The 12,979-nt window shown below is 41.9% G+C and overlaps 1 protein-coding gene across 1 annotated transcript in view; it reads right to left on the bottom strand.

Annotated features, from left to right (window-relative positions):
* The window catches only part of tspan14 (tetraspanin 14), a 29,672-nt gene extending 20,764 nt beyond the window's left edge, over window positions 1-8,908 (bottom strand). Inside the window, exons 1-2 of the mRNA XM_079531687.1 lie at window positions 8,790-8,908; window positions 4,539-4,626 (exon numbers count right to left, since the gene is read on the bottom strand). Of these exons, the coding sequence (XP_079387813.1) occupies window positions 4,539-4,619 (81 nt within the window). The 5' untranslated portion in view covers window positions 4,620-4,626; window positions 8,790-8,908. The remainder of the gene's footprint in view (window positions 1-4,538; window positions 4,627-8,789) is intronic.
* Window positions 8,909-12,979: the final 4,071 nt, after the last annotated feature.

The following is a 12,979-nucleotide window of genomic DNA, read 5'->3' as shown; positions in this document are numbered from 1 at the left end:
GTGGACTCTAACATTACACCTAGCTACATGTTTAAGCATTTATTTCATATTTACATGTCTTCTGTGGACTCTAACATTACACCTAGCTACATGTTTAAGCATTTATTTCATATTTCCAGTCTTCTGTGGTCTCCAACATTACACCTAGCTACATGTTTAAGCATTTATTTCATATTTCCAGTCTTCTGTGGACTCCAACCTTACACCTAGCTACATGTTTAAGCATTTATTTCATATTTACATGTCTTCTGTGGTCTCTAACATTACACCTAGCTACATGTTTAAGCATTTATTTCATATTTACAGTCTTCTGTGGACTCTCTTTCCTACTAAGTACTGCTGTGCCAGGGTTAGGGTTAGGGTTAGGGTTAGGGTACTAAGTACTGCTGTGCCAGGAGGACTTCAACTATTTCCTGGGAGCATGACACCAATTTCTCGCCACAAAAGTCTGCTATGTCTATATTCGAACTCTGGAAATTCTCTTCTACATTTCTCATCATCATCATCATCATTTATTTAACCCCATGTTGACCTGAGATCAGATTCTAAAAATGTCTTCTACATCCTGACAGTGTTCTGAAAAAGCTCTATGTCAGTCGTTCTTTGATTTTTCAAAAATAGCAGACCTTTCAAGCTCATAGCGCGCCACTCGGTGGCGCGCTATGAGCTTGTAGATCTGCTATTTTTCAATAGCTAAAGCATAACATAATGCTAACACCAAAAGGGGTTCCCGCCCAAAATGGGTTAACTCACAACCATGATCACATGGTTTGGATCACAGATTCATCAACAGTATACAATACATTACACGATAGCCTATACATCGACATATCGGAAGGCTTTCCCTATTTGTACAGTGGGAGAAAATGTTTCAGAAAAGCACCCAATTTATAGATTACTTTTTGTTTTTCAGATTTTAGTAATGCAATTAATTTAAACATAGAAGGGTGGGTAAAAACAAGAAATTGGCAGGTATTTTTTGCCTGAAATTCATAATGCTAGTATTCTTACATTCCAACAGAACATGGTACTCATCTCTAGTAAATTCATAATGCTAGTATTCTTACATTCCAACAGAACATGGTACTCGTCTCTAGTAAATTCATAATGCTAGTAGTCTTACATTCCAACAGAACATGGTACTCGTCTCTAGTAAATTCATAATGCTAGTATTCTTACATTCCAACAGAACATGGTACTCGTCTCTAGTAAATTCATAATGCTAGTATTCTTACATTCCAACAGAACATGGTACTCGTCTCTAGTAAATTCATAATGCTAGTATTCTTACATTCCAACAGAACATGGTACTCGTCTCTAGTAAATTCATAATGCTAGTATTCTTACATTCCAACTAAACATGGTACTCATCTCTAGTAAATTCATAATGCTAGTATTCTTACATTCCAACAGAACATGGTACTCATCTCTAGTAAATTCATAATGCTAGTATTCTTACATTCCAACTAAACATGGTACTCGTCTCTAATTCTGGCTTCATTACATAGATTACAAATCCTCTGACTTCTTTCCAGTCCTTTATATCTACCAATGACCTTTGGAATTCTGGTGTTGTTTAGCCTAAAGTTGCAAATAGCCTGTCTCACAGCGGTAATAACCCTCCCCATCTGCTTTGATTGTCACTATGGGCTGATCAGAGTCACACTGCCCTGTTTGGGCGTCCTGCATGTTACTGTAGGCCATGGTGGAGCTGCTGTTGATAATCTTCTTATTGTCTTCGTCTCTCACAACGAGCTGCTACAAGGTGATCTGTCTCTAACCTCTGTGTTCCTGACGCTCGTCAGGACACGTTCTTCCTTTTAGATTCTATTATATTTAAGTGTCTTCTTTGGGTTTATTCCTTATTTGACAACTCTTGAATGAAATGTTATTATTGAACCTTGTAAATGATTCGTAATTCATTTTAAACGATTAAAAAAACATTGACTGGTTACGTAATTGATAACCAAGTAAGCACTACAAAGCATAACAATTAATGATGTAATTAATACAGGTGAGTGAGGGGTTATAACTGGCTCGCAATGGTGACGTAATAAAGATAGGTTTCAGATTACATATATGTATAGTTTATATGTATAGTTTAATTATATAGATATTCCACTGTTACGTTCTTAGCTTATGCATGTTTCATGATAACTACTTTTTATATTATGTGATGTATTGTCATGCTTTTTGTTCTTGCTTAATGTAAGTCACTCTGGATTAAGAGCGTCTGATAAATGCATAAAATGTAAATTGTAAATTGTATATATACACATGTATGTATATGTAAGTTATATATATATATATATACACACATACACGTAAATATATGTAATTTGTAAGTTGAAAAGTAGTATACTGTGGTTACTTGGGTCGTTTGATGCGTATGTCCCGGAGCTGCGTATGACGTGAAGATATGTACCAATGCCAGGGTATAACTGGCTCTCAATGGTGAAGTAATAATGATATGTTTCAGTGTCGGGTGGATTAACCCTAACCCCAGGGGGGTCCAGGAGGGAAAATCTAAAATATCGGAGTTGGAACCTAAGACCTTGACCAGCCCCATTTACCCGCTGAGAGCTGTTCATGAGGTGGACAGCCCAGGTAATGCCCCTATGTATACATGTATGTAATCTGAAACCAATGCCATATCAAGCACAAATTAATCATTACGTCATACACTGCCACGGACATATGCATCGGAGCACCAGACTGACAACATTACTTGCACGCTCTGCTTGCGCAAGTAATAATAATATCAGTAGTAATAGTATCAAGTAGGGATGTTGAAAAAAGTTGAAAATCGACTCGATTTTCGACTCGCCTTCCGCGACTCAAAAACGTATGAGTCGAAAAATCGAATGTTTTCCAAATGGGAGAGGTACGTGTTTGTCTGTGTGACACTGCTGTGCTGCGCCTGTCAGCGCCGCTCCTCACATGCATGCCCTGGCTGCAGTTAGAGCCTGCGGCTAGACCCCATCGTCCAAGGGTGTGGGGTGAAGGGGGAGGGTATCTTAGCAACACTGAATGCTCTGTCCCATTGGTCGTGTGCTCGTATCATGAGCCAATGGCTGCAGCTCTGAGCCTCCCAGACCCCAGGTTCGCATCTCATTGCTCACGCTCAAAGACAGTGTTGCCATACCGTTTTATTATAAGCGACTTTGGGATTATTTTTCTGTAAAATTGTTTGTAAACAAATGGTAGTTGCAGCCTGGAACTACAATTTGCAGGTTGCGTTTTTTTGGGGGCTTGTTTTTAAGGACCTCCAGATTAATGTATTTGTCCAACTACAACCTAGATCTAGACATATTTTGTACCAGGAACCCCCATACAGATTTGTGTTGTTGGTAAAATGTTTCAAAGAATATTCCACATTTTATAAAAGAAAATAATATAATCCCATGATTGTTTTGAAAACGCAACGCGTTGTGAGCTTGTAGATCGGCTATTTTCAAATAGCCCATTAGTTGCTTCTTTTTGGTTTGTTTTCATAGACCTGAATGCTTATTTCTCTCACAAATTGGCAACTCTCCCTCATGCCATAAAGTGAACGGACAGCCACAGGTCCGCTCTGTTCTGAGCTGTGAGCGCTCTTCTCTTCTTGTGAAGAAAGCAGGACAGCGTTGTCAAATAAATCCCACCGTCATTCATACTGTATTTATTCCCCGACCCGACATTAAAATACGGAACAACGTGCGTCCCGTGTCAGTTCATTACGGGACTTGTGACAGGCTGCTGCATACACTTGAGAGTTGGACTAGCTGATAGCATAGCAGCCGATAGCGCCGATTTTCGGCCTCGACACGTCGATTGGTCAAATATGAGTCGTTTGGCATCCCTAGATCAAGGTCTGACTCACCCAGAAGATGTAATAACAATATCAGTAGTAATAGTATCACAGTGAATGGACTCACCCAGAAGATGTAATAATAATATCAGTAGTAATAGTATCACAGTCTGACTCACCCAGAAGATGTAATAATATCAGTAGTAATAGTATCACAGTCTGACTCACCCAGAAGATGTAATAATAATATCAGTAGTAATAGTATCACAGTCTGACTCACCCAGAAGATGTAATAATAATATCAGTAGTAATAGTATCAGTCTGACTCACCCAGAAGATGTAATAATAATATCAGTAGTAATAGTATCACAGTCTGACTCACCCAGAAGATGTAATAATAATATCAGTAGTAATAGTATCACAGTCTGACTCACCCAGAAGATGTAATAATAATATATCAGTAGTAATAGTATCACAGTCTGACTCACCCAGAAGATGTAATAATAATATCAGTAGTAATAGTATCACAGTCTGACTCACCCAGAAGATGTAATAATAATATCAGTAGTAATAGTATCACAGTCTGACTCACCCAGAAGATGTAATAATAATATCAGTAGTAATAGTATCACAGTCTGACTCACCCAGAAGATGTAATAATAATATCAGTAGTAATAGTATCACAGTCTGACTCACCCAGAAGATGTAATAATAATATCAGTAGTAATAGTATCACAGTCTGACTCACCCAGAAGATGACGTTGTAGCTGAACATGAGGTATTTATAACAGCAACTGACTTCAGCACTCTCATATCGATAGTAGTGCATCCTCCACCTAGAAAACACACATTACATCACTATTAAACAACCAGACAGACAGACAGACAGACAGACAGACAGGCAGGCAGACAGACAGGCAGACAGACAGCATCAGGGCGGTGATCAGACTATTTTTGAGTGGTGCAACCACTCCTTTACGGAGCTGTGTGTGGGTGGCTGGGTGCGTCTGAGCACGAAAACAACATGGTTGTTTTTCACCACCTGTGCGCAACCTAACACACACACAAACACACACGCACATATTAACTGTATATATGGTGATTTCGGGTGTGCCAGTACAGTACAGTACAGTACAGTACAGTACAGTACAGTACAGTACAGTACAGTACAGTACAGTACAGTACAGTACACAGTAGAGGGACCCCCACACAGTAACTCTGTAATTTCTTAACCGTTTCGGGCGCGGGGCGGCTCCCCGGAATCAGGCCGGCACCCTGGGTCTGGAACTCCAACCGACCCCCACCCCCACCCGGAGTTGCACCACTCACTTCACACGGGTGTGATTTTTCACTCCAAATGACTATGATGAATCTGGAGAAACCGATCTTTTATTTGAGTGGTATAAAAGATATACAGTATAGTATAATATTTTTTGAAATACGTTTTTTTCATCTTCATACATACAGCTAGCCCCTCCTATATACAGCTTTGAGGGGGCTAGCCCCTCCTATATACAGCTTTGAGGGGTGCTAGCCCCTCCTATATACAGCTTTGAGGGGTGCTAGCCCCTCCTATATACAGCTTTGAGGGGTGCTAGCCCCTCCTATATACAGCTTTGAGGGGTGCTAGCCCCTCCTATATACAGCTTTGAGGGGTGCTAGCCCCTCCTATATACAGCTTTGAGGGGTGCTAGCCCCTCCTATATACAGCTTTGAGGGGGCTATCCCCTCCTATATACAGCTTTGAGGGGGCTAGCCCCTCCTATAAACAGGGCTGAGGGCCCTGTAGGGTTGATAAATGAGGGCCCTGTAGGGTTGATAAATGAGGGCCCTGTAGGGTGATAAATGAGGGCCCTGTAGGGTGATAAATGAGGGCCCTGTAGGGTGATAAATGAGGGCCCTGTAGGGTGATAAATGAGGGCCCTGTAGGGTGATAAATGAGGGCCCTATAGGGTGATAAAGGATGGCCCTATAGGGTGATAAATGGGGGCCCTGTAGGGTGATAAAGGATGGCCCTGTAGGGTGATAAATGAGGGCCCTGTAGGGTGATAAATGAGGGCCCTGTAGGGTGATAAATGAGGGCCCTATAGGGTGATAAATGAGGGCCCTGTAGGGTGATAAATGAGGGCCCTGTAGGGTGATAAATGAGGGCCCTGTAGGGTGATAAATGAGGGCCCTGTAGGGTGATAAATGGGGGCCCTGTAGGGTGATAAATGAGGGCCCTGTAGGGTGATAAATGAGGGCCCTATAGGGTGATAAATGAGGGCCCTATAGGGTGATAAATGAGGGCCCTATAGGGTGATAAATGAGGGCCCTGTAGGGTTTTTCAGAAAACTGCCGGGATTTAGAAGGAATTTGTAGAATCGTCCTCTAAAGGGTTAAATGCCAAATGACAATGAAGGGAAAATATGTAAATATGTAAATATGTAGACGAGCAAATCGACTAACCAATCACATAGATTAATAAAAATCACACCCGTGTGAACTGAGTGGTGTAAGTAAGGTCTTAGTAATAGCCTGATCAGCTGTGAACTGAATGACCACTTTCCTAGATCTAGGCTATTACAACCATGCTCATTTTTTGGTACGAACAGACAGACAGACAGACAGACAGACAGACAGATACGTAAACTAACAAAGCCAGTCGTAGGAGTGGTTTACACCACTCAATAATGATAAGAGCGCCCCTCACTTCAGACAGGTCCTTGTAGATCTGCTATTTTCAAATAATGTCTTCTTTCTGTGTCCTGACACGCCCTCAGCTGTGTCACATAATGACACGCATGATGATGTCATCACCAGTGGTGGAACAGAGTAGCCAATCAGCCTCAGCCAATGTGTAACACACACACACACACAAGTCACTCCCCCAGAACCCAGGGGTCCTTGAGGGGGGTCCACCTGGCCCTGGCAGCTAAATAAAACACTAAGGGTCGCCCACCTGCCCCTGGCAGCTAAATAAAACACTAAGGGTGGCCCACCTGCCCCTGGCAGCTAAATAAAACACTAAGGGTTGCCCACCTGCCCCTGGCAGCTAAATAAAACTCTAAGGGTCGCCCACCTGCCCCTGGCAGCTAAATAAAACACTAAGGGTTGCCCACCTGCCCCTGGCAGCTAAATAAAACACTAAGGGTCGCCCACCTGCCCCTGGCAGCTAAATACAACACTAAGGGTCGCCCACCTGCCCCTGGCAGCTAAATAAAACACTAAGGGTTGCCCACCTGCCCCCTGGCAGCTAAATAAAACACTAAGGGTTGCCCACCTGCCCCTGGCAGCTAAATAAAACACTAAGGGTCGCCCACCTGCCCCTGGCAGCTAAATAAAACACTAAGGCTCGCCCACCTGCCCCTGGCAGCCAAATAAAACACTAAGGGTTGCCCACCTGCCCCTGGCAGCTCAATAAAACACTAAGGGTTGCCCACCTGCCCCTGGCAGCTCAATAAAACACTAAGGGTTGCCCACCTGCCCCTGGCAGCTAAATAAAACACTAAGGGTTGCCCACCTGGCCCTGGCAGCTAAATAAAACACTAAGGGTTGCCCACCTGCCCCTGGCAGCTAAATAAAACACTAAGGGTTGCTGACCTGCCCCTGGCAGCTAAATAAAACACTAAGGGTTGCCCACCTGCCCCTGGCAGCTCAATAAAACACTAAGGGTTGCCCACCTGCCCCTGGCAGCTAAATAAAACACTAAGGGTTGCTGACCTGCCCCTGGCAGCTAAATAAAACACTAAGGGTTGTCACTATAAAGGGAATGTCACTGTCTACCTAGAATGTGCTGTTTTCACTGTTGCTACAACTTCTTAACCCATTCTGGGCGGGAACCCCTTTTGGTGTTTTAAGCATTGTGTTATAATTTAGCTATTGAAAAATCGCAGATCTACAAGCTCATAGCGCGGCACCGAGTGCCGCGCTATGAGCAATGAATAACAATACATTATACAGACACGAAAAGCCCGAAAAGCTGAAAAGGCTGAAGCTATGAGCTTATAATTACCCTGTTGGTTTACAGAACCAGAAGAATAGTAACAATAATAAATGGTAAATGGTGCATTTATATAGAGCCTTTATCCAAGGCACTTTACATAGATTGTGCATTACATTCACCCATTCACACACACATTCACACACCGATGGCGGCGGAAGCCATGCAAGGTACCAACCAGCACATCGGGAGCAATTTGGGGTTCAGTGTCTTGCCCAAGGACACTTCGACATGTAGACAGGAGGAGCTGGGATTCGAACCGCCGACCCATGGATCATTGGACGACCCGCTCTACAATAATAATAACAATAATAATAATAATAGAGCTGACTGATTGTTCGATTGATTGAAATATGTATTAACAGTTTGCAGAATTACAGTACATTTCAACCACAAACTCAATACAAAGAATGTTAACTGTGAGTGGACGACCCAATTAAGCATTACACTTGTTTACAAGAGGGTCCACCTTGTTCAATTCATCAAAACATTTAGAGACGTACAAATATACAGTTTATACACGTATATGTTTGCTGATTGAAGTAAGAAAATAGCAGAGTTACCGACTATATTGACTGAACATTTTATTTCACCATGTGTAGAATGGCTCGTCAATACAGGAACCTGGAACCAGGAACCTTTACCACGAAAAGCAACTAAGACTTCATTGTTGACATCAGGGTCCACCATATTCAATTCATCCTCATTTAGCTGCAGCTAGGAGGGGACCACCTGGGACCCCTCCCCGAGGACCCCCTGGTGGTCCCCGGACCACTGGTGGAAACCCTCCGTCATTAAAACACAACTTTATATGAAAAGTTTGTGTTGTATTAAACTTTATTAGCTGCTAATGCTAACATGCTAACGGAGGCTATACTTCTCCAGACCATAGAGATTATTATCCTAATTGCGCACCAAAATATCGCGTTAGAAGTTATTGTGGGTGAATATTATATTCCTGGCCGTCGGACGTGTTTCAGACGATAATAATGACGAAAATAAGGATTCAAAACTGACCTTTTGTTGTGGTTTTAAAGTTTAAAAACGTCCCAGGCAGAGAAACCAACACTGAGCAACTTTCACAATAAGCAACTACTGCGTTGCCAGGTTGTGGGAGAAACAAGCAACAGATCGAGTCTAGGAAAACAAGCCCTACAAGGCTATTTGAAAACAAGAACAAATAAACACTACACTTTAGAAACAAAACCAAATAAACAACTACACTTTAGAAACAAGAACAAATAAACACTACACTTTAGAAACAAGACCAAATAAACACTACACTTTAGAAACAAGACCAAATAAACAACTACACTTTAGAAACAAGACCAAATAAACAACTACACTTTAGAAACAAGACCAAATAAACACTACACTTTAGAAACAAGACCAAATAAACAACTACACTTTAGAAACAAGACCAAATAAACAACTACACTTTAGAAACAAGACCAAATAAACAACTACACTTTAGAAACCAGACCAAATAAACAACTACACTTTCGAAACAAGACCAAATAAACAACTACACTTTAGAAACAAGACCAAATAAACACTACACTTTAGAAACAAGACCAAATAAACACTACACTTTAGAAACAAGAACAAATAAACACTACACTTTAGAAACAAGACCAAATAAACACTACACTTTAGAAACAAGACCAAATAAACAACTACACTTTAGAAACAAGACCAAATAAACAACTACACTTTAGAAACAAGACCAAATAAACAACTACACTTTAGAAACAAGACCAAATAAACAACTACACTTTAGAAACAATACCAAATAAACACTACACTTTAGAAACAAGACCAAATAAACAACTACACTTTAGAAACAAGACCAAATAAACAACTACACTTTAGAAACAAGACCAAATAAACACTACACTTTAGAAACAAGAACAAATAAACAACTACACTTTAGAAACAAGACCAAATAAACAACTACACTTTAGAAACAAGACCAAATAAACAACTACACTTTAGAAACAAGACCAAATAAACAACTACACTTTAGAAACCAGACCAAATAAACAACTACACTTTAGAAACAAGACCAAATAAACAACTACACTTTAGAAACAAGACCAAACTAGAAAAAGTGCCCTTCTGGGCACAGGTCTCCACCAGGAGGATAGGAGTGTGTGTGATGTTTGGCAAAATGTTTAGGAGTGATATAAACATGTTTGTTTGTTTTTTGCAACAATTTTCTTCATTTTGTTGAGGAAATGCAGAGCCAGATCACTCATAGCATCTCTGAGGATAGAATTCTGGATGAGCAGGCCATGTGCAGCATTTTGTACAAAACGGGCCACTCCTGAAGACTTTGGAAGGCAATCTTAGCCAATCAGTGTAGAATCTGAGAAATCAAACAGACTCGTCTTGATCACATGACTACAGAGATCATGTATACCGATTTGCATGAGATTTGGATGAAATCTGTGCGACTAATATAAACAATGTGTTTTGCAGAAATCGGCCTCATGGTGGCGCTATAACCGGCAGATGTGGAGGGATGCAGGGAAAATGTTTTTCCATGGCCTCTAGGGAGTGCGCATACAAAGTTGTACACAGATCGATGCAGTTATAGGTAAAAACAGGAATTGCCCTGTTATAGCGCCACCATGAGGCTGGTTTGGAAAATAAATTGTGTCATGTCGTCCTCAGCCTAGTGGAAATGTGTGTGTATAATTTCACGGAAATTGCACACGGTGTTTGTGATTTGTGGCATTTTGTTCGAAACGGACCAATCATGTGAGCTTTGGAAGCGAATCTTAGCCAATCAGGAAGGAAGATGGGAAATGGTGCAGATCCGTGTTGATCACATGACTATGGAGACAGTGTATACCGAATTGTGTGATGTATGGATAAAATGTGTACGAGTAATCTACAGAAATGTGTTTTGCCTAAATCGGCCTCATGGTGGCGGGCCGTTGAGGAATATTTGGGGCAGAGGTTCGTCGTTGGCATCCAGAGAGTGTGTGTGCAAAGTTTGGCATGGATCGGGCCAACGGTGCCGGAGATTAGCTGGTAACAGACGGACGGAAGGAAGGACGGACGCACACACACACACACACACACACACACACACACACACACACACACACACACGGACGGAGTGCAAAACATACTCTCTCCCCATGCCTTCGGCCTGGTGGAGACAATAAACAACTACACTTTAGAAACAAGACCAAATAAACACTACACTTTAGAAACAAGACCAAATAAACAACTACACTTTAGAAACAAGACCAAATAAACAACTACACTTTAAGACCAAATAAACAACTACACTTTAGAAACAAAACTAAATAAACAACTAAACTTAAGTTTAGAACCTTTATAACCTACAACTACCAATATTTACAAGCTACTTTACAGAAAGAAATTAAAAAATAAACAAGCCAAAGACGCTTATAACAAGCGGACATGGCAACACTGCTACTACTGGATCCCATAGCCTGCGGGGACGGTGGCCACTGATTGGCTAGAGAGGATGTTACTGCGACGACGGACTAGCCAATGAACGAATGAACGGCACACCCCTGAACGGACTGGAACCACGTCCTCTGTGGCGCCGCCTGCTGGGAGCGTCGACTAACTGCAAGTCAACACGAATATTCAATTAATTTATTGATTGATTGAAATATGTATTAACAGTTTGCAGAATTACAGTACATTTCAAGCACAACTCAATACAAAGACTGTTAACTGTGAGTGGACGACACCATAAAGCATTACACTTGTTTACAAGAGGGTCCACCTTGTTCAATTCATCAAAACATTTAGAGACGTACAAATATACACTTCTATATAGTCAAAGAACAGATCAGGAATTAATCATAAAGGAGGTAAAAAGGGAGGTGAGGGGAAAAGGGGGTGGGGTGGGGATATCAATGGTTTGATTGAGCTCGGTGCGCTCATAGAGCTTGTGAGCTTGTAGCTCTGCTATTTTTTGAAAAATCGCTAAAATGTGGCACAAATCTTTGAATATATATTAATTAAGTTTTTAACTCAAATCTTCGCTTCTAGGGGGGGGGGGGGGGGGGGGGGCTGGAACTACATATTTTTAGATGGGGGTCTGAGGCCAATTACAGATAATCTTGAGGGTCCTTGACATGAAATATTGAGAACGACTGACACGGAAACATGAGGGTTTTTCAGAAGACATTTGTAGAATCTAACCTGACTCCGCCAGATGGGGCAGCAGAGAGTACACTGGGTTCCCCCAGACTCCGCCAGATGGGGCAGCAGAGAGTACACTGGGTTCCCCCCTCCTGCTCCGCCAGATGGGGCAGCAGAGAGTACACTGGGTTCCCCCCTCCTGCTCCGCCAGATGGGGCAGCAGAGAGTACACTGGGTTCCCCCCTCCTGCTCCGCCAGATGGGGCAGCAGAGAGTACACTGGGTTCCCCCCTCCTGCTGGGAACCCAGTGTACTCTCTGCTGCCCCATCTGGCGGAGTCTGGGGGAACCCAGTGTACTCTCTGCTGCCCCATCTGGCGGAGTCTGGGGGAACCCAGTGTACTCTCTGCTGCCCCATCTGGCGGAGTCTGGGGGAACCCAGTGTACTCTCTGCTGCCCCATCTGGCGGAGTCAGGTTATGTAGAATCGTCCTCAGGTCTAAATGGAGTAAAGAAAGAAGGGAATTCTTTAACTGGACGATATATTCATAATATTATTATTAATTATGAAAAAATAATTCATATTCATTATTATTCATACTATTATTCATAATAATATGTACAGTATGGAAAAATGGGGGCGGGGTGCCCGGGGGGGGGGGGGGGGGGGTGGAATTGGGTTTTTTTGTATAATGACTTTGCAACGCTACTCACGTTTGTGAAATAACATACCATGCATTATTACTACTTGTTATGTATGTGATGTATTGCCATGCTTTTTGTTCTTGCTTAATGTAAATCGCTCTGGATTAAGAGCGTCTGATAAAATGACTACATTGTAAATTGTTACTGGTGTTCCAAAACATCCACACTAGTTCATGTTGTTGTGGATGCTGGCCAGCAGGGGGCAGTGTGGCTCCACATTGAGAATAGCATTTATTAACTGACGCTCTGACTGTATTGTGATCATATAGAATCAGTCATTCATGTATTCAGACTAGGCTAGAGAAACTATGTAGTTGTTACTTCTAAAACACATTATAGGTATGTATAGAAACTATGTAGTGGTTACTTCT

Source organism: Electrona antarctica (genome assembly GCF_951216825.1).
Source record: "Electrona antarctica genome assembly, contig: scaffold_193, whole genome shotgun sequence".
Lineage (NCBI taxonomy): Eukaryota > Metazoa > Chordata > Actinopteri > Myctophiformes > Myctophidae > Electrona > Electrona antarctica.
This window is presented reverse-complemented; position numbering and strand designations above follow the sequence as displayed.